Below are 21,516 nucleotides of genomic sequence, written 5' to 3' on the forward strand. Positions count from 1 at the left end.
ACTGATTGGATTCATCAGGATTTATGGATAAATATAGCTGAGTGTCATCAGCATAACAGTGGAAATTAATCCCATGCTGTCTGATAATTTTGCCAATCGGAAGCATATATATAGTAAATAGAATTGGTCCAAGGACTGAACCCTGTGGTACTCCACAAGTGACCCTAGAGTTTGAGGAAGATTTATTATTAACATGAACAAACTGGAGTCTGTCCGACAGATAAGATTTAAACCAGCCTAATGCTTTTCCCTTAATCCCTACAGTATGCTCAAGTCTTTGTAGGAGAATATTGTGATCAACTGTATCAAATGCAGTCCATTATCTGAGGCCATGAGAATATCATTGGTGACCTTCACCAGAGCTGTTTCAGTGCTATGATGAGCTCTGAAGCCTGACTGAAACTCCTCAAGTAGGTCATTACTTTGTAAATGTTCACATAGTTGATTAGCAACTACTTTCTCAAGAATTTTAGATAAGAAAAGAAGATTAGGTATAGGTCTGTAATTTACTAACTCATCTTGATCAAGAGATGGTTTCTTAAGTAAAGGTTTAATAACAGCTACTTTAAAAGCCTGTGGTACATATCCATTTACCAAGGATAGATTAATCATGTCTAAAATAGGACCACTGATCAGAGGGAATACCTCCTTAAACAACTTGGTTGGGATTGGGTCTAACATACAGGTAGAAGGTTTAGATGAAGCTAAAATTTTAGATAGCTCAGAAAGCTCTACTGCTTTTAAACAGTTCAGACACTGCGCAGGTTCTAAGGATTCCTCCAATGCTGCCTCACTTACTGAGGATGAGGTAATCATGTTTGGGAGGATGCCAATTAATTTATTTTTAATGGAATCAATTTTATTTATGAAGAATCCCATAAAATCATTACTGCTAAGAGCTAAGGGAATGGATGGATCAACAGAGCTGTGGCTCTGGGTAAGTTTGGCAACTGTACTGAAGAGAAATCTAGGATTATGCTTATTCTCCTCAATTAATGATGAAAAATATGCTGCTCTAACTCTGCAAAGGGTCTTGTTATACAACAATAGACTGTTCTTCCAGATTAAGTAGGATTCCTCTTGGTGTGTAGAGCGCCATTTTCTCTCCAATTTCCTAACATTGTGCTTCAAGGAACGCAGCTCTGAATTAAACCAAGGAGCCAGCTTCCTGTGAATAATCACCTTCTTTTTCAAGGGAGCTACATTGTCTAATGCAGAACGCAATGACAAAGTCATACCGTTTACAAAGACATCTATTTGTGAATTGGAAGAAACAACATTGCTGCCATCTACAGGGCATTTCTGCAATACGGAGGATATTAAAAAGGGGACAGACTCTTTAAGTTTTGATACAGCATTATCCGATAAAGATCTACTATAATGGAACCCTCTTTTGGGGGTGGAGAACTCAGTTAGATTAAACTCAAATGTTATTAAAAAATGATCAGATAGGACAGGGTTGTGAGGAAATACTGTTAATTCTTCACAATCAATGCCATATGTCAGCACAAGGTCTAAAGTATGGAGCCAAGAGTGCGTCGGTTTATGCACATTTTGAGCAAAACCAATTGAATCTAGGATAGTTTTAAAGGCTACACTAAGGTTATCACATTCTGTGTCAACATGGATGTTAAAATCACCCACTATAATAGCCTTATCAGTATTTAACACCAAATCAGATAAGAAATCTGACAACTCATCCAAAAACTGAGTGTAAGGGCCTGGTGGACGATACAAAACAACAAACAGAAGAGGTTTTATTGCTTTGCAGTTTGGATGAGGGAAACTGAGGGTTAAATGTTCAAAAGAACTGTAGTTCTTAATTGGCCTGGGACTAATTAATAAATCAGACTGAAAGATGGTTGCCACTCCTCCTCCTCTTCCCACAGATCTGGGAATGTGGAAATTTGAATAATTGGAGGGAGTTGACTCATTTATACTAACGTAGTCCTCTTGTAGCCAGGTTTCTGTGAGACAAAACAAATCAATCTGTTTATCAGAAATCAATTCGTTAACTAACAAAGTCTTTGGAGGGAGAGACCTTATATTTAATAGACCACATTTAATTGTTTTATTTTTAGGTTCAAGGTGAACCGTATTGATTTTTATTAGGTTTTTATGATTTGTTCCTTTTAGATAAGTTTTTGATCTGTTAAGTTTTGGCCGTGGGAAAGACACCGTCTCAATAGGATAATGGATGGGTAACAGTACAGAAGCTGCAGAGAGGTGTGTTAAACTACGGCTCTGCTTCCTGGTCTGGACCCTGGGTTGTCAGCATTTAGGAGGACTAATAAATCCGGCCAGATTTCTAGAAAGAAGAGCTGCACCATCCAAAGTAGGATGGATGCCGTCTCTCCGGATCAGACCAGGTTTTCCCCAGAAAGTTCTCCAGTTATCAATGTAGCCCACGTCGTTTTCAGGACACCACCTAGACAACCAGCGGTTGAATGATGACATGCGGCTAAACATGTCATCACTGGTCAAATCAGGCAGGGGACCAGAGAAAATTACGGAGTCCGACATTGCTTTAGCAAACTCACACACCGAAGCAACACCAACATTAGTGACCTCCGATCGGCGTGATCGGGTGTCATTACCGCCAGCGTGAATAACAATCTTACTGTATTTACGCTTATCCTTAGCCAGCAGTTTTAGGTAAGATTCTATGTCGCCCGTTCTGGCCCCTGGCAGGCATTTAACTATGGTCCCTGGTGTCTCTAGTGCCACGTTTCTGACTATTGAGCTCCCAATAACCAGGATCGGCTTCTCAGCGGGTGTGTCGCTGAGTGGGGAAAATTTGTTTGAAACGCAGACGGGTTGGTGGTGAACTGGGGGCTGAAATCTAGAGCTATGCTTCCTACGAACTGTCACCCAGCCGGCCTGCTTACCCGGCTGCTCGGGTGCTTCTGGAGGACCACTAAGTGAACTAACGCTAGGTCTATGTGGCTCCGCGCTAGCAGAGGGGCGGCTATCAGCTGGTCTTTCCATAACACGGAGCCGGGACTCTAATTCTGACACCCTCGCCTCCAAAGCTACAAAAACACTACATTTATTACAAGTACCATTATCACTAAAGGAGGCAGATGAATAGCTAAACATCTGACACAGAGAGCAGGAGATAAGGGGAGACTTAGTCAGAGACGGAGAAGCTGAAGTAATAGTAGGAGAGGAAGCCATTGTGGAGCTAAAGCTAGGCTAGGCTAAAGCTAGGCTAGCGCCCTTCTACCACGCCAAGAGAGCAAACCGTGAAACACGAGGAGTTCCCAAGCGTGATGTGCAGCAACAGAAAATGTTTTAAAAGTGCTTATGTGTTAGAAACAGATGTTACAGCAAAGAGATTAAAGATAAAAGCGAGAGAATCTGGAGCAACAAACCGTTGCTCACGCAGTGAAAACAGGAAGTGATACAATACGCCTTACCGCAAACAGGAAGTGACGTCCAACTATTATACAGCAGAGGAGCAGGGATTCCACTTTCTCCAACAGTGCAGGACAAACAAAAAAACACACTTCTGCATTTTAACCCATCCCCTTGGGGAACAATCGGGGGTTAAGGGTCTTGCTCAGGGACCAGAGTGCAGGCTGTGGGGATCGAACCGGGTACTTGCAACCTTCACAGAGTGCAGGCGCACTGCTCTAACCACTATGCCACAACTCCCCAAATTTTCTAAATATTTTACAATATTTATTCTAAATAGTGTAAGATTTCACCTTTTTTCTCCTTTCAAATCCTTTGTGCAACTTCTGCTCATACGCTTTTTATTTCTGCATTATTTTATTATCTGCATTAGTTTTTCTGAAAACGTTTAGACACCTATCCTGTATGGAACACCTACAGGTGCTAAAAATTAAATAAATTAAATGAATAAAACATTATGAAATAAACATCCATCCATGCATTTTCTGACACGCTTAATTCCTTGTTGTGTTGCAGGGTTGCTGGTGCCTATCTCCAGAGCCCACTGGGCGAGAGGCGGGGTACACCCTGGACAGGTCGCAGTAAATATCTACTTGAAAAAACTAAGATATAAATATTGAAAGTGACAGTGAAATTGTAAAATAACTGAATGCTTAAACACATTTTTAAAGAATAAAAAACATTTCATCATAATGACCTTATACTTTTCTAACAATAAAACCATTATTAGGCACCTGCCATAGTGTTTGCAATGAGGATGCAAATGCATGGAGGCACCTATTACTATGCACCTCTAAACGCGTCTCTATCTTATTAATATTCTTAATTGTTTAACGCTTAATGCGGCCCGAACCGTAGCGTGCACCCCCACAACATAGGTAGCAAAACGTCCAGTTTAACTTCCAGTTTGTAGATATATCTGTGAACTACTCAGAAGTGAAAATGGGATGTGGATATCTGTTATCGTCTCCTCACAAGTACTCCTCAAAGCTCATGTCCGAAAATCAATGAAATCATCGTTTATAATAAAAGTCAATGACGGAATTCTTCAACTGCAAGAGTGGCCCACTCTAGCTTTTTTAACAATTTCAAAACTCCGAACAACTTGAGCCTACTCGCTCAATTTTCACTCTATGTAGACAAATTATACATCAAAACGTAGGCATTTTTGTCAGGATTCGGGAAATGTAACCCTCATTGGTTTGGCATTTATAGATTTTTTGCAAATCACCTCAGACCGACACAAACCCGAAACCTCCCCCATTCATTTCCTATGGAGCGGTTTTGAAAAATGACGTCTAAAAATCCAGAACATCACATGTTTTCGCATCGTCGCTACTCCTAAACCGTTTTATGTACAGACATGAGACTTTGACACATGAATGTCCCAACCCTTCTGGCACTCACAAAAAGGAATTTTGTGGATAACTGTTACGGTTTTTCCGCAGGAACAATTTGTTCGGGAGTAGCGAATGTGCAAAATCCTAAAAACGCTTTGGAGCTGCATTTTCCCACATCAAACACTTTTTTACATCGTCGCTGTGTCTACACCGATTTTTGTACAAACATAAAAATGAGCTTCATGGTCCTCAAAAGCCTGCTGATACTCATGGTGAAATAATTATTTTGATATCTCTTATACTTTTTGAGTTACATCGATTTGTTCGGGACCCTTTTTAGAGGATTTCTGAAATTCCATAAAAATCCCATTTAGATCATAATTTTTTACGCCTTTATTAAACTTTTTCTAGCAAAAAACGCTAGCTTTTCTTCTTCCCTTCCCTTCCCTTCTTCTATCCGTTACGAACTAAACGCAGAAAAAATTACGTCTCTACCATTTATGGATCAGGAGATATGAAGCGTTGTTCGGGGCAAAGTTCTCTATTATAATCCAATGGGACTTTTTGTGACCAATGTGTCTGCACTTCTGTAGACTGCCGCTGCAGGTGTGTGAGTGAGTTTCCATGACGACGGAACTCTGAGGGCCAGAGGGAGACGCTCCATTGAGATACAATGGCAACTTTCATCGCTCACTGCAGTGGCTGTGATTAATGTAGAAATCTGAAATTTGCACAATCACTTCCTCTTAACATTTTAAAATTTTCATGTGACTTTCAGCCATGTGTCAGTTTTCTGGCTCATTTTGGATTTCACATGCTTTCCTACTGGGCCTTTGCTTCCAACAGGACCTGGCATGATAACCAGACACGACCCAATAGGGGGTTTTCACTGACGTCACTGGCCAACTTCCGGTCCGCCATATTGGGTGGTACACTTCCTTATCTCTAGTTGTCGTACACGTATTATCGTATCGCGAATGGATAAGTACGCCAGCACGCTAGAGCGACCAGATAAGGACGTATATCTGAGGAAATGTTCCGTGATCGACCATATGGACCCCTATGCCCTCCACGGTGCCTTGTTTAGCCGTAATCCAGATGATTGGCCAAATGTAGAGCACGGCGACATAGTGCATTACCTGGTGTTCGGTGAAAACCCTCTGCACACTGTTGAGGAAATGAGAGCTTACAAGGATCTAGAGGCTCACAACCAGTTCACATCTGGTTATGTACATCAAGGAAATCGCCATCATACGTGGACGGGTGAGTTTTAATAAGATGGTAAAAATGTAAACAATCCGACGCAAATGTGTCGCATGCTTCTGCGGTGGCTGACGGCCGGCGGTGCGCGAAGGCGCTTGGCTGCAGGGCCGATCGACGCCGCTCGCGGCTTTAATTATTTAAGCAGAACAATGACCAGTGCAAAATTAAGTTGTATTTACCGTATTGGCGCCGGTAGGAGCTGCAGATCATAAAGCCAGCAAACAGTGGGAACACAGCAACTCGTTCAAAGGTAAGCTGCGCTCAGACGGGCTCTGGCACATGCTAACCGTCAGTGCTAACAACCACTCACGCATGTAATGTACTTTTAACTAGCTGCTATGTGTTTCAAAGGTTTAGAACACACTCTCATTGACATCGGGATACTGTGGAAAGTTATGTTCGGTCGACTTACAGCCGTGATCCAAGCGAGCCGACGACTCTTTGTTATCTCTGACGCTTGTTCTCCGTGGTTGCGCCTCCAGGCAGGAAAGCGGTGGAAAATTAATCTGTTTCTATGTTTTTCCCATGGCGATCATGTGTTGCGCTGTTACAGCCCACAATACAGCAACGGTTTACCATGGTTGAAATCAAGTTAAGGTGAAATTAATCAAATTAAAACACGGCTGAGAGAGGGAGTACAGTACGCGGTAGTCATAGGCAGTAGAGGCGGCGGAGGCAGTCAACATGGCAGCCGCGGAAAGTAATAAGTCATAACGCCCAAGCCCTATTATTAATATATTCTTCTTACATGTTTTAAATACTTAACAGTTAATTACCTGTGACAAACTGAGCACCGCAGACTCTGGCGTATTCCAGCTTAACACCGTCCAAATCGGACCTGGATATCCGTGTCAGCCATAGGTGACGGCGTTGTTCAGAGAGCTGTTTTGTTTTTTCACACCGATTCACTATTACGGCTGGTAAGCGATAGAAAGAGCGTTGATCTTCACCTCCACGGGCCGTGCAACCAACCATTAAACACGTTTTCCCCATTGTTCACTTCCAATACTGCCTAAGGCGTCATACAATGCAGGTCAACGGTGCGAAACGACTGCCACCCAATATGGCGGACGCGCTGAGTAGTCACGTGAGCGTGACGTCAGCTGAAAACCCCCTATTGGCCAATACAGCACATCCCACCTGTGGGAAATGGCACTACACACCATTTTGGTCAAATGTTGAGTTCTGGGCCCAGATGTGGTGAGGCTGAGTTTCTAAAGGAGGCCAATCTGTCCCATGAACTTTGGTCACGTTTGGTGACATTAAGTATTGGCACCCCTTTTTGAGGCACTTCCCAGTACAGGATTTGGACCAAACTGACAGAGTACAATCACCTGGTGAGACTGAACACAACCTTGTTAGCGGCTAACGGTTAGCATGTTGCTAACCGGAAGTAGCTTCAGGAAGGTCTCACCAACTTCTGCTTCACAGAGTCTGTTCTTACTTTAGAGAGAAAGCTTCACAAGAAATTTGGGATACGTCGCATAAAGCATCTCAAAGCTATGAGGTGTCAAACATCCAATGCTTTTCAATGGGGGACTAACCCCCTTATGGGCCCAATAATGCATGCCCATATATGGTGCTACATTGTAGCACAGGTGGAAAGTGGAGGCTTTGCATGCAAGAGATCATGGGATCGATTCCCGGTGTGGAAGACTTGGAGTTTTGTATTATAATCCCCACATTGTGTATATCAAAACATGTGTGCTGATCACATGAAGTATTGTTTTGTACCACCCGCCATTTTGAGTTACCATGGCAACGTTATAAACTACGTATTTTCTCCCTATTTGAGGCACATCCCAGTACAGGATTTTGACCAAACTCACAGAGTACAATCACCCGGTGATACTGAACACAACCATGCTAGCGGCTAACGGTTAGCATGTTGCTAACCGGAAGTAGCTATAAGAAGCTTGTACAAACTCCTGCTTGACAGATTTGGTGAATTTTAGGATTTTCTCCCTTTTTAGGCACTTCTCAGTACAGGATTTCGACCAAACTAACAGAGTAACATCACCCGGTGATACTGAACACAACCATGCTAGCGGCTAACCGTTAGCATGTTGCTAACCAGAAGTAGCTTTGGGAAGGTCCTATAAACTTCTGCTTAGCCAGGGTTCTTCTGCCTTTACAGACAGAGAGGGCTGCAGCTGTCAGTGAGTCTCCATGACAACGCTGCTAGCAAGAGGCTCCTAGGAGGTCCATTGACTTAACATGGCACCTTTCGAAGGCCACTGCGGGGGCTGTGAAGACCGTAGGAAGCTTAAATTTGCAGTGTTGCTTCCTGTTGCTATTTCTGACGGTACGGTACGCACCAAGTGGCAGGCGCCTTGCTAAATTTCTTCAGAAATTTTTCTAGTTTCACATTATGATTATATCAAATATCATTGAGGTATTATCATTTAATTCCAGTAGTTTTTATTTCAAAATATATACTTCTAAAGTCTTCTTTTATTTCATAATGGTGATTTTCTCGATGGCCCATTTTTTTCATAATGACACTTTTCTGCAGAAGCACCCGCCTGCCAATCAGCTTTAGTGGGTTGGACTTTCACCCCCATTGGCTGATCCTTAAAAAGATTAGTTTTTCTCAGGTGCTCCATAAACAGGTTACTATAAATTGTGTCCTTGACTGCATCCTTAGAAGGCTGTTTTTAAAGGCCGATAATGTTACAGCGGGCAACGAAGGCTGTAAATGCAGCCAACGAATGTGTCATTGGGATTTGAAGAGAATTATTTAAACCGCAAACAGCAATGGCGGAAAACAGTGGAAAGCTTTGAATGAAGTTGGATATATATAATAATTTCTGTCATAAACGTAACCTTAAAAAGGTTTTAGGCAAGAAATTAGCTATGTTAACCCAAAACATCTATTCTGTGTTTTAACATTTAACTTTATTTTAAAAATGCCTGGATGTGCTCGGACAACAGCCCCTGGCTCGCCTCGTCAGCGTGCAGCTGACCTGACTCTGTGGCCCGGACCGGTGAGTGACTGTAAAGGTTCAGATCACTTTTCATAACGCAAAAAAACTGTGCAGTTCATACACTGGCTCACTTAGGTATCTGCCAGACTGAAGCACCCTCAGACTGCAGTTTTGAGAGGGCAAAGACAGAAACACACCCCTCACTCATTTTCTGAGGAGGCTGATGCCGACTCTGTCACATCACTGTTGTTGCCAGCGATTTTTCAGACCCCTGCACAGGTCTGCCTGCAGTGTTGATTTCTTTTTTTTCAACAAATTAAAGTGTTTATCCTAAAATAATATAATTCTACGAGGTGGCACCATCATTGTTAGAAAGAGAAAATGATTGTCTTCCTTGACCTCTCTGCCAAAGTTGAAAGAAATGTCTAAATGCAGTGAATTTGGCTGAAGTTACCAAAATGGGTTATACTGACCAATTACTTATTTACCCTAATTAAATAAAAATGAAAATCCAAAGCTTCCAAAGCTCTAACAAAGTTCTGTGACACAGATTAACTGTGAAAATAAAATCTTCTTTTTATAACTTCATAAAACTATGTTAGTGTTGGACAGCATGGAGAGTGTAGTCAGTGACCTCTTTTGGTATCTGAATAGTGGAGAAGACAGCTGTGTCATTCTTTTGAAGTTTCAGCTCTCTCGGCAGAAGGATCTTCACCTTGAGGTTTGCCACACTGTCGTTTATCCTTGCCTACATTGATGGCAAAAACAGAAGAAACACTGCATGACATTATATGTGATAGTGTAACGTAGCCATGTGTGCCAACAAGGATATTTTATTTTAAAAAAAAAAAAAGTTTTGGAATATTTTAATTTTAGTTTCTAATTTTTTCCTCATGTTAAAATAATCTACTTTGGCACAAAGGCTCCATGGAGACAATGAATGTGTGGACCAAACCTAAATTCATTTATGTTTTAATAGTAAACATTACACTAAAACTCTTTTAAATCAAGATTAAAAACACATTTGTTTAAAATTGCCTTTGACTGTTCTAGTTAAACCGTTTTACTGTTTTTAATGTTCTTTTTTGTTTCTACATTTTATCCCTACTTGCTTTTATTCTGTTTTATTTTCCTTTATTTTAATCATGTAAAGCACTTTGCATTGTCTCTGTACTGTATACTATACTCTGTACTGCTATATAAAAAAAATTGCCTTGCCTAGCCTAAAAAGCTTAATACCTTTTTTTGTGCTACTTTGTCACCACACTAACGCACATGTCCTCTTCATTAGTTTTTGACTGGACAGCAGAATCTTTACCTCAGTGTTATTGGCATTAATCTCCAGACCTTCAAAGTCATCAGTGGATTTATGTAGAAGGACGACAATGCTGTCATTTGACATCAAAGTTGTCTCATTCACCTCTGTTTCTTCTAGGATTTTTTCTAGAGTCGGGATGTTTCTTGTGGAAAAAAAAGAGAAAATGAGGTCAGTTTTGCTTGTTAACACAATGTTACAGAATATCTACATTTTCTGATAAGAATTAAAATATTTACTGAATAATCTCATGAGCATCAGAGCTTCCCTTCTTCAAAAGCGAGGTAAGATGGTTAATGTGGCTTTGGGCTTGTTCTCTTCCTGCAGGGTTAATTGCAGGATTTTTCATAGGTTTAATTACATTAGAATTAGCAGGAGACACATTAAAGGAAATAGATGGTGGAGTAAGAAGAAGTAGTAAAAAGGATATAACTTTCATACAAACCAGTTCCAATTAAGTTTGGACGTTCTGTAAAACCTAAGTGGAACTGAACTAAAAAACTATAGCCAAATGAAAGTAGGATTCACTACAAACCACTATGCAGACATGATATTTAATGTTCAGATTGATAAACTGTATTGGTTCTGTCTATATTCATTCTGAATTTGGTGCCTGAAACATCTCCATAAAAGGCTGGGAAAGTTGAGAATGATCAAAAAAACACCTGTTTGTTGGAAACAGGTCAGGATTGTATATAAAAAGGAGCATCCTCGAAAGGCTCAGCCGGTCAAAACAAGAACGGGGCGAGGTTCACTACTTTGTAAACAAGTGTGTTTTACTATCATAGGAATCCAATGACTGCTTTTCGCAAATTTTGCTATGGAAAACAGGCAAGGTCAGCCACCAAAGGACCAAACACCTCATGCTGTAAAACAGACAAACTGTAATATAGTTACATAGGTGTGTGCTTTAAAAAGTAACTAAACTGGCTTCTAAAAAGCCTTTAAAAGACCAAAGCAAGCAGCCCTGTAATGATTTTGCAGGAGAGGAGAACCCAGTATTCAGCCAGACACTTAGGTAAAGTTTAACAGGATTTATTTTAAGTGATGAGGGGGTGGGTCCGGCAGGCAAAAAACAATCCAAGCTGGGTACAGAGCAGAACATCCAAGCATAAAACCAAAAAACTAACAGGAACTGGGCATGCTCAAAAAAAGCAAACAGGTCAGAAACAAAGACTGCAAAAATGCTGGAGAGCTCTTACCACAGGGAGATGAGACATGAAAACATGAGGAAATGAGATGAGATATTCTGGCAGGGAGCAGAGACCTGAGGCAGGTATAAATAGGCAGGAGAACAAAGGAGAGAGGGAGAGATAATTAAACAGAACAGGTGGAAGTAATGGAGAAGTGGCTGAAAGACTGACAGGACAAGTGGCAGGAAACAGGATTGAACTGAACTAGACAAAATACTTAACTAAAGTAACAATACAAACTAATCCAAGACAGGAAGGCTAACTTTAACCAAAATAATTAACATATACCAGAACAGAACATTATAAGCCCAACAGTATAAAAACAACATTTCCCCACATACTGTTGAGCAAATGAAGGTAACCATCAAGCAAGAATGGGAATGAATTCCATCTACAAAGCTTCAACAATTGTGTCCTCCCCAAACACTTATTGATTGTCATTAAAAGGAAAGGTGACATAACACAGTTGTAAACATGGTTGTGTCCCAGCTTTTATTGGAACGTGTTGAAGGCATCAATTCAAAATGAGTGAATATTTCCAAGAAAAAACAATAAAAATTATCAAACTGAACATTAACTAATCTGTCTTTATAGTGCTTTCAATTACATAAATTAAAAATCATAGTTATCTGTCATTATTGATGTTTTAAACCACATCCAACGTTAATAGCATTTGGGTTATATAAACCTCAATCTTTTAATTTTTCATATAAAACATTTTTCTACTGTGGCATAGTTGCACAACTGCAATGATATTTAAAAACAACTTTAATTAAAATAAAATTCTGTCGTGGGTATGGCATGTTGCATTTTCTAGTTTTGCCTACTGACACGGTGGAATTTTGTTTATAGCTTCCTGATTTGCCTGCTGCACACTGTGGAATTGTCTTGCTGGTTTCGTGGTTTAATAAAAAAAAAATTCTCTCTGTTGTGACAGTTACTCTATCAAACACATTTTCATGTTAAACACACTGTTTCCTGCTGCAGCACTTTGCTTTCGAGAACCATGTTCTACACACCATTTTTTTATTGTGTGTAAAGCTAAACTGTTACTAGCAGTTTCACTAGCATGGGTTCTTATTCCTTCCTTTTCATCTTTCCTTACCTCTCTCCTTTCATCTCTCTCTTTCTACCCCTCTTCCATATGTTGGCCTTTGTAAATTGCACAGTCACACATCCCAGGACAAGGTTTGCCAACCACCTATCAGCATTTCAAACTAACTTCCCCACCCAGAGATACACTTGCTAAGAAGCTGACTACTAATTTACGGCTTCACATTCTCTTAATACTGTGATGACAAAAGCAAAGCTTTAGTCTGTTTGCAGAAACCTGACAGCAACTAAAAGATTATATTTGTATAAATGAGTCAACTCCAATCTTAACTTTTAAGATTACTTGAAAAACTGGCCATGGAGTGAGACATAGCAAAACAATTTTTCAATGAGATTTAACAATTAGTCCTTGGCCCATTAATGCTTACAATTCTTTTTAATATGCTTTTATTTGTTGATTTGTTTCTCCTTAGTAAATGAATTATAGCACAAGCTTTAAAGCCTACCCAAGAAATCTGCTCCCAGTTGAGATGCCGTAATCAAATAGATATAAAATTGTGTGAGACTTTACGTGGTAATGACCTGTTTGAAGCAGGTGGGCTTGATGGCAGGCACATTGGCTGACAGGCAGGTCGGGACACAGGCAGTTAAGCAGTTTGGTAGGCAGGCAGACACATTGGCTGTGAGGCATACTTCCTCTCGGCTCTGTAATGCACGTTTTACTATCATAGGAATACAATGCCTGACTTTCACAAATTTTGCTATTAAAAACAGGCAAGGTCAGCCACCAAAGGACCAAACACCTCATCCTGTGAAACAGACAAAGAGTAAAATAGTTACAAAGGTGTGTGCTTTAAAAAAGTAACTAAACTGTATTTAAAAAAAGCCTTTAAAAGACCAAAAGGTTCTCCAAACCACCCAGATACTGACATCATGTCCTCTACAGAGGCCTTGTTTCGGTGATTCCTCAGATGTTTGGTTCGATTCAGGTCTGGAATCTGGCTTGGCCATTGCCCACCTTTTCTCCTAACGAAACCATTTGTTTGTTTAGTGTAATATATGCATGGTGCTACTATGATGCTGAAAAATGAAAACCCTCAAGATGCCCAAATACCTGGTGTCAAGGTTCAGCTCTGTCGGCCTACGGATATTCACCTTGAGGTTTGCCACACTGCTGTTTATCCTTGCCTACATTGATTGCAAAAACAGGAGAAACACTGCATGATATTATATGTGATAGTGTAACGTACCCATGTTTGCCAACAAGGATATTTTATTAAAAAAAAAAAAACAAACAAAAAACGTTTGGAATATTTTAGTTTTAGTTTCTAATTTTTTCCTCATGTCAAAAGAATCTACTTTGGCACAAAGGCTCCATGGAGACAATGAATGTGTGGACCAAACCTAAATTCATTTATGTTTTAATAGTAAACATTACACTAAAAAGCTTAATACCTTTTTGTGCTACTTTGTCACCACACTAACACACATGTCTTCTTCATTAGTTTTTGACTGGACAGCAGAATCTTTACCTCAGTGTCATTGGCATTAATTTCCAGACCTTCAAGGTCATTGATGGATTTATTTTGAAGGACGACAACGCTGTCATTTGACATCAAAGTTGTCTCATTCACCTCTGTTTCTTCTAGGATATCTTCAAGAATCTGAAAGTTTCTTGTGGAAAAAGAGGAAAAAATAAGGTCAGTTTTGCTTGTTAACACAATGTTACAGAATATCTACATTTCCTGATAAGAATTAAAATATTTACTGAAGAATCTCATGAACATCAGAGCTTCCCTTCTTCAAAAGCGAGGTAAAATGGTCAATGTGGCTTTGGGCTTGTTCTCTTCCTGCAGGGTTAATTGCAGGATTTTTCATAGGTTTAATTACATTAGAATTAGCAGGAGACACATTAAAGGAAATAGATGGAGGAGTAAGAAGCAGCAGTAAAAAGGGTTTAACTTTCATACAAACCAGTTCCAATTAAGTTTGGACATTCTGTAAAACCTAAGTGGAACTGAACTAAAAAACTGTAGCCAAATGAATGTAGGATTCACTACAAACCACTATGCAGACAGGATATTTAATGTTCAGATTGATAAACTGTATTGGTTCTGTCTTTATTCATTCTGAATTTGGTGCCTGAAACATCTCCATAAAAGGCTGGGAAAGTTGAGAATGATCAAAAAAACACCAGTTTGGATCATTCTATGAACAAGTTTGTTGGAAACAGGTCAGGATTGTACATAAAAAGGAGCATCCTCGAAAGGCTCAGCCGGTCAAAACAAGAACGGGGCGAGGTTCACTACTTTGTAAACAAGTGTGTTTTACTATCATAGGAATCCAATGACTGCCTTTCGCAAATTTTGCTATGGAAAACAGACAAGGTCAGCCACCAAAGGACCAAACACCTCATGCTGTAAAACAAACAAACTGTGATATAGTTACAAAGGTGTGTGCTTTAAAAAGTAACTAAACTGGCTTCTAAAAATGCTTTTAAAAGACCTAAGCAAGTAGCCCAACAGAATAAAAACAACATTTCCCCACATACTTTTGAGCAAATTAAGGTAACCATCAAGCAAGAATGGGAATGAATTCCATCTACAAAGCTTCAACAATTGTGTCCTCCCCAAACACTTATTGATTGTCATTAAAAGGAAAGGTGACATAACACAGTTGTAAACATGGTTCTGTCCCAGCTTTTATTGGAACGTGTTGAAGGCATCAATTCAAAGTGAGGGAATATTTCCAAAACAAGGAAAAAACAATAAAAATGATCAAACTGAACATTAACTAATCTGTCTTTATAGTGCTTTCAATTGCATAAAGGTAAAAATCATAGTTATCTGTTATTATTTATGTTTTAAACCACATCCAAAGTTAATAGCATTTGGGTTATATGAACCTCAATCTTTTCATTTTTCATTTAAAACATTTTCTACTGTGGCATAGTTGCACAACTGCAATGATATTTAAAAACAACTTTAATTAAAATGAAATTCTGTTGTGGGTAAGGCATGTTGCATATTCTAGTTTTGCCTACTGACACTGTGGGATTTTGTTTATAGCTTCCTGATTTGCCTGCTGCACACTGTGGAATTGTCTTGCTGGTTTCGTGGTTTAAAACATTTTTTTCTCTCTCTGCTGTGACAGTTACTCTATCAAACACCTTTTCATGCCTAAATGGTACTAGCTGTTTCACTGGCATGGCTTCTTATTCTCTTCCTTTGTCTCTTGGAGAAAGACATAGCAAAACATTTTTCAACGAGATTTAACAATTAGTCCTTGGCCAATTAATGCTTACAATTCTTTTTAATATGCTTTTATTTGCTGATTTGTTTCTCCTTAGTAAATGGAATATAGCACAAGCTATAGTAAATGGAAGCACAACCTTAGTAAATGGAATATAGCACAAGCTCTAACTGCAATATTTCTGAGCTGTGTGAAAACGAAATTTCATTCTGTATGCACTCTGTGTATACAAAATGACAATAAAGAAAGTCTAAGTCTAAAGCCTACCCAAGAAATCTGCTCCCAGTTGAGATGCCGTAATCAATTAGACATAAAATTGTGTGAGACTTTACGTGGTAATGACCTGTTTGAAGATGGTGGACTTTCAGGCAGGCACTTTGGTTGACAGGCAGGTTGGGACACAGGCAGTTAAGCAGTTTGGTATCCAATGCCTGCTTTTCACAATTTTTGCTATTAAAAACAGGCAAGGTCAGCCACCAAAGGACCAACCACCTCATCCTGTGAAACAGACAAAGAGTAATATAGTCACAAAGGTGTGTGCTTTAAAAAAGTAACTAAACTGGCTTTTAAAAAAGCCTTTAAAAGACCAAACGGTTTTCCAAACCACCCAGATGGTGACATCATCCCCTGTACAGAGGCCTGGTTTCGGTGATTCCTCAGATGTTTGGTTCGATTCAGGTCTGGAATCTGGCTTGGGCATTGCCCACCTTTTCCCCTCCCGAAACCATTTGTTTTTTGAGTGTATGATTTGAGATGCCCAAATGCCTGGTGTCAAAGCTGATTGGTATTTGGAACAATAAGCATGGGGCTCTGTTTGGTATTTGTGCTGCGTTTTCTGTTTTTGATCTATTAAAATGGGCTTTGTCTTTTCCACTGATGCCACGTTTGCTTAAAATGGGGAGTTCCTGTAAAGTTAAGAACTTTGCTCACACACTTGCTCAGGAGGAAGGACTGTTTTATAGTTGGTGAAATAAAACTGGCTGAACTTCCTCAACTAAATAGATAACGGCAGGTCATTGGACATCATCCTATAACATAGAAAGGACTCCTGGATCAATGTGTGCTTCTGCGCTTTTTGTTTCTCTGCTCTGTCTTCTCTAAACCCCAGCTGGTTGAGGCAGATGACGGATCACACTGAGCCTGGTTCTGCATGAGGTTTTTCCTTCCTGTTAATTTAACCTAAAACTGCCAGGAGTAATTATAATTCTGGGAGCTTAACTGTACGCCTTACTAAAACAGATATAGGTGATCCTACAGTCATATGAAAAAACTCAAAACAACCAAATAAATATTTAGTTCTTCAAAAAGAAATGTGTTCATGTGGTGATGACTAACCTCATCTGTAGTTATCTCTGTAAAAGACAATGGTTTAACTGCTCTTGAACAGCAAAAATGACCTTGTTTTACTCATTAATCAAAAGATTTTTCTTCCAAAAATGTTAGAACGCACTACCCTCTAGTTTTTTTCCCCCCAGTGTCATGTCTGGCAATGTGGCAATAAGAATTGTTGTCTTAATGCAAAAAAGAGCTCATCAGATTTGACTTTCATAAGTGGAGCAGTAATGCTTTTGCCATAGTGCTCCGCTTGATTTATGAATGTGAATAGTTTTATTATGATTCATGCGGGGAATATCTCAAATGATATGGACACTACAATGGGAATGTAGGAGAGGAAAGGAAGAACAAGAAGAAAAAAACAAAAGGTGAAAGAAAGAGGAGATAAAAGTAAGAGAATTATTTTTCAACAATTATTGAAAAAAACATGTACTTCGTTTAATTGAAAATCTGCAGTTCCTATATTGTCCACAAGGGTCCACTGTGTTTTAATCAGCAGATGGTAGCACTGAGCTTCAGATGTGGAAAATTGATTTTAAATCATTTCTTAATTTTTGATGTATTTTGTCATTCAGGACAGTGTTTTTAAGTTCCAAAAAATGTGAATAAGTGTTTTTCAACATTGTACAATCACTGTGATCAGTTTTTATGCATAATGCACTTAAGTAAATGTTTAACTGAGTAAAGGTATTGTTGAAATTGCACATACTTGTCTTAAAAACGCTGAGGTTATTCATAATATATTGTGTAAAAGTGAAATTTATTTAATATAAAAATCAACAACAAGCCGAGATCAGATTAAGCTGTATGCGGCCCCTAAACCAAAACGAGTTTGACACCCCTGCTCTAGTCGCTGCTGTTACCCTTTTTGGTTCAAATAACCAGTAAGACACTTCTTGTAGCCATGCTTGCCTGTACAGCCTGGTTCAGGTCACCTCACAGCTTCTCAAAGGGTTTAATACGTGGTGTATCGGTTGAAGTTCCCCTGCAGCTCACTGTACATTGACAAAGGACAAAATGAATGTTAATGTGTCATACTGCTGGTCTGGGTGCAGGTCTGGTCTCTCTCTTCTCTGCAGGGTGTGACGGGCAGGTGTTTCGCATCTCGGATAATTAGGTGCCTACTTAAGGAGCTGAGACCAGGAGGAGGGTGTCAGTTCTTTCTTGCTAAAAGCGTGGTACATGACCGACCTACTTCTGTCCCTTGATTTTTTTCGAGCCAGCTCTAAGTTTTTGTCTCTTCCTTCCTATTTCCCACCATTCAAGCCAAACAAACCTCCAAGCCTGGACCCTCCTCGACTTTCGGATCTCTCTGATCACCAGCCTACCTCTGCCCTCCTCCAGGAGGCCGCCTGCCTGTCCACCCTCCAACACTCCAGCATTAGAGAGAGAGTCTCAGCATGCACCAGGACCCAGGACACCACCCTCCCAAAGCCTAAGACAAACCTCAAACCCTGTGAGTGCAGCATTCTCCACCTTTCTATCTTCTTCGACCAACTATTCACCTATACCCAAATCTTTCCCAGCAGAACCCTGGAAAATCCTGCCTGGCATTATTTCCAGAACTCTATTCAATAAACCTTTTTTTTTTAACCAAACTCAATGTCTCTGTGGTTGCCCATATTCAGAGGCCTTCTTGTTCAATTATGACATAATGTGATTGTTTGCTAGACTGAAATAATTGTAATGAGTATTTTGAAGAGCATCATCTTAGAATATTAAATTGTGTGCCACAAAAAGAGATCTGGTTTGACACTCACTCAAAAGTAATTATCATTATTGCAGAGATACGATGAAATAACGTAACTACAGCTAGTACTGCTCTCATTCAGACAGATTACACCATATAGCTACATATAATTTATGCACACTTTCTTATACAGTTTGAGTCTTATAGTATTATTAAAGTTCACTAAATTAAACGGGTTTAACATAAAGAGAAGCAGAACTTACCTCTGAATGTTGGTAAATGCGTATTTACTTGATCCAATGACAGAGCAATTTGTGTCTAACGCAGGTGCTGTTCAATGGCTGAGCAGGAAATTCTTTCAAAACAAATGCATGTAAATAAGTCTGCATGATGAAAATAAGCATCAGTGTCTATTCGGCTTTGTTTTTCATCAGATAAAACTTTAGATAGTGTATTCAGCCCTGGGGTACCTGTCTGACAGCAGTGGGTTTTAAGCTGTTTTTATTTTTAACTAAAACAATCCAGAACACGGGGATGATTTGGGATCCTCAGTTCACCCACTTTGGCTGATCACGAAAGAAGTGGAATACCGAGTACTGAACTTCTACCAGGGAACAACACACAGCCACTCCTGGTTTGAATATATGAATAATGACCAGGTTAAAAAGCCAAAGAAGTGGAACAAACCTTTTACTGAAAGCAGCAAGTCAGTGGATAACATCAGGTTTGCATTGGAGGACACCAGAGACAACAATATACCCTTCTCTAGTGTCTGGAGCACAAGGAGAGAGACCGAAGACTCATACAGTTTGATCACTGAAGACATGTGGTTTAAGAGATGAGTGATGCTTAACAGTTAAGCATGAAAACCCAACATGAAACAGCAGAGCTGGCCTCTGGTCCTAAGACGTTTCACAGTAGACAACACCCCAAGCAGAATATCAGATGGAGCCCTCAGTCAGTGACACATCTGACCTTAATGGCTTCAATTCTGAGATCAACCCTCTTCAAAAATAGAATTTTACCTTTACTTTTGATGCAACTTGTAGCAGACATATGATCAAATTACCGACTGTCAGTATTAGCACATTTCATTAATTACACAGGTTTACCACAAAGACAACCATAACCTACCTCTCAATATTGGAGAGTCTTTATTTACTTGAAAGTAAATAGAACACACCCGACCTGACAAGAGGAAATACAATTTGTCAAAGGTGGGATTTAGTGGTTGTTAGGGAAATTAATTTAAAATGCTTGTAAAACAGCTTTAATGAGAAAAAGGAGTATTCAGAGAGTCAATCCATCAGTGTCTGTTCTGCTCTGTTTTCTGTGGCTAAATCTTCAGTTTGTGTATTCAACACTAGAGACTCTTCATAGTTTGTGGACACAACTGGGGAAACTAATGTTTTATATATTTTTGTTTACTAAGATTTCAAGACCCTGTAGTGAAAACAGAATTTCGAGCAGTGAACAGCAGAGGGCAGTGCTACATAAGAAACATGACTGTCCAGCAGGAACCCTGTACCTCCATCTTTGGGTTTTCCTGAGAAAATCAAGTCTAGTGATGACCCTTCACAACTGTCTGAGGTCTCATTCGTACACCTTCAGGGAAAATGATCAAAAAGAGCATGTTACTTTGACCGAACAGTATGACTTTACATTTAGGTGTAGGATCTTTCCTCTAATTTTTTCAAAAGCTACATCTTTGGAGATTTAAGGTGCCTGTCTGACAGCACCGGGTTATAAGATGTGCTGTTAGGACAATTAAACACCTAGTTAGTGCATAGTTATGTTCTTTTATCACCTTCACTGAGAAATGAAAATAAGCACTGCACACAGACTTCTCTGTATCTAGATGAGGAATGACTGTTTGGTTTATGGAGCTCATATCTTCATCAGGGATTTAAGCAACCCGTTCAAATGGTGCATTTACAGAACAGCAGTAGCATCAGGCAGAGTGAGTGTATGGCAGCGACCGTCCGTTCCGTGCGTTATCTGCGGATTTAGTGGATGATCGCACACGGGTCCTTAAACACAGCAAAACAGAGAAGACAACACTTTGTCAGAAGAACAGATAGATTAAAAGCATCAAAAATGACAGTGAGGTAAAATAATTTGGTGTTAAAGTTGAAATACCACTTGTGTTCTTGTTGTAATTCATGGTTGTCACAACATGATTTTAAGTACTCAAAAGTTTGAGTTCCTCCAATGAATAATCAGTCATGACATTGTGACTTTATGTGATCTGGGCAGAGCTTAATCTACTATTGTTTATCAATGTAAAAGTCCCTATTTTTTTCTCTGCAGTATTCAGCATACATTTTAGAATGAGTTCTATCAGGTGGGGAATTGCTCGTTTTTTTGATTGGCAAATCAAGATGAATTAAATCAATTTACTATGCAGAAAATAGTTTACTGATTTTGCCTTCTGGGGACAGAGCTTTCAAAGATCACTGGAGAAGGTGAAGTGTATAAAGATCAATGAGCCATGCAGTGCCAAAACACTCATCGGGAGAAGCTCACATGTTGCATGGTGGAAATGACGGTGGACTTCCTCCCCTCCTCATTCTCAGCAACACTGCGTCTGTGGATCATTTCCAGTTCCTAGGAACCAGCCAATCCTGAGACCTGAGCTGGTCCTCACACATAGAAAATGTTCAGTAGAAGGTCCAGCAGAGACTGGACTTCCTTCAGCAACTCAAGATGTCCAATCTTCCACACGATTTGC

General features: G+C 39.7%; 1 protein-coding gene across 1 annotated transcript in view; it reads right to left on the minus strand.

Annotated features, from left to right (window-relative positions):
- LOC105917650 (adhesion G-protein coupled receptor G1) overlaps nt 1-13,240 on the minus strand; it is a 35,078-nt gene extending 21,838 nt beyond the window's left edge. The window contains exons 1-4 of the mRNA XM_036136281.1: nt 13,091-13,240; nt 10,502-10,583; nt 10,266-10,407; nt 9,582-9,695 (exon numbers count right to left, since the gene is read on the minus strand). Coding sequence (XP_035992174.1) covers nt 9,582-9,695; nt 10,266-10,407; nt 10,502-10,583; nt 13,091-13,199 — 447 coding nt within the window. The 5' untranslated portion in view covers nt 13,200-13,240. The remainder of the gene's footprint in view (nt 1-9,581; nt 9,696-10,265; nt 10,408-10,501; nt 10,584-13,090) is intronic.
- Between the last annotated feature and the right edge of the window lie 8,276 nt (nt 13,241-21,516).

This window comes from Fundulus heteroclitus, chromosome 4 (genome assembly GCF_011125445.2).
Source record: "Fundulus heteroclitus isolate FHET01 chromosome 4, MU-UCD_Fhet_4.1, whole genome shotgun sequence".
Classification (NCBI taxonomy): domain Eukaryota; kingdom Metazoa; phylum Chordata; class Actinopteri; order Cyprinodontiformes; family Fundulidae; genus Fundulus; species Fundulus heteroclitus.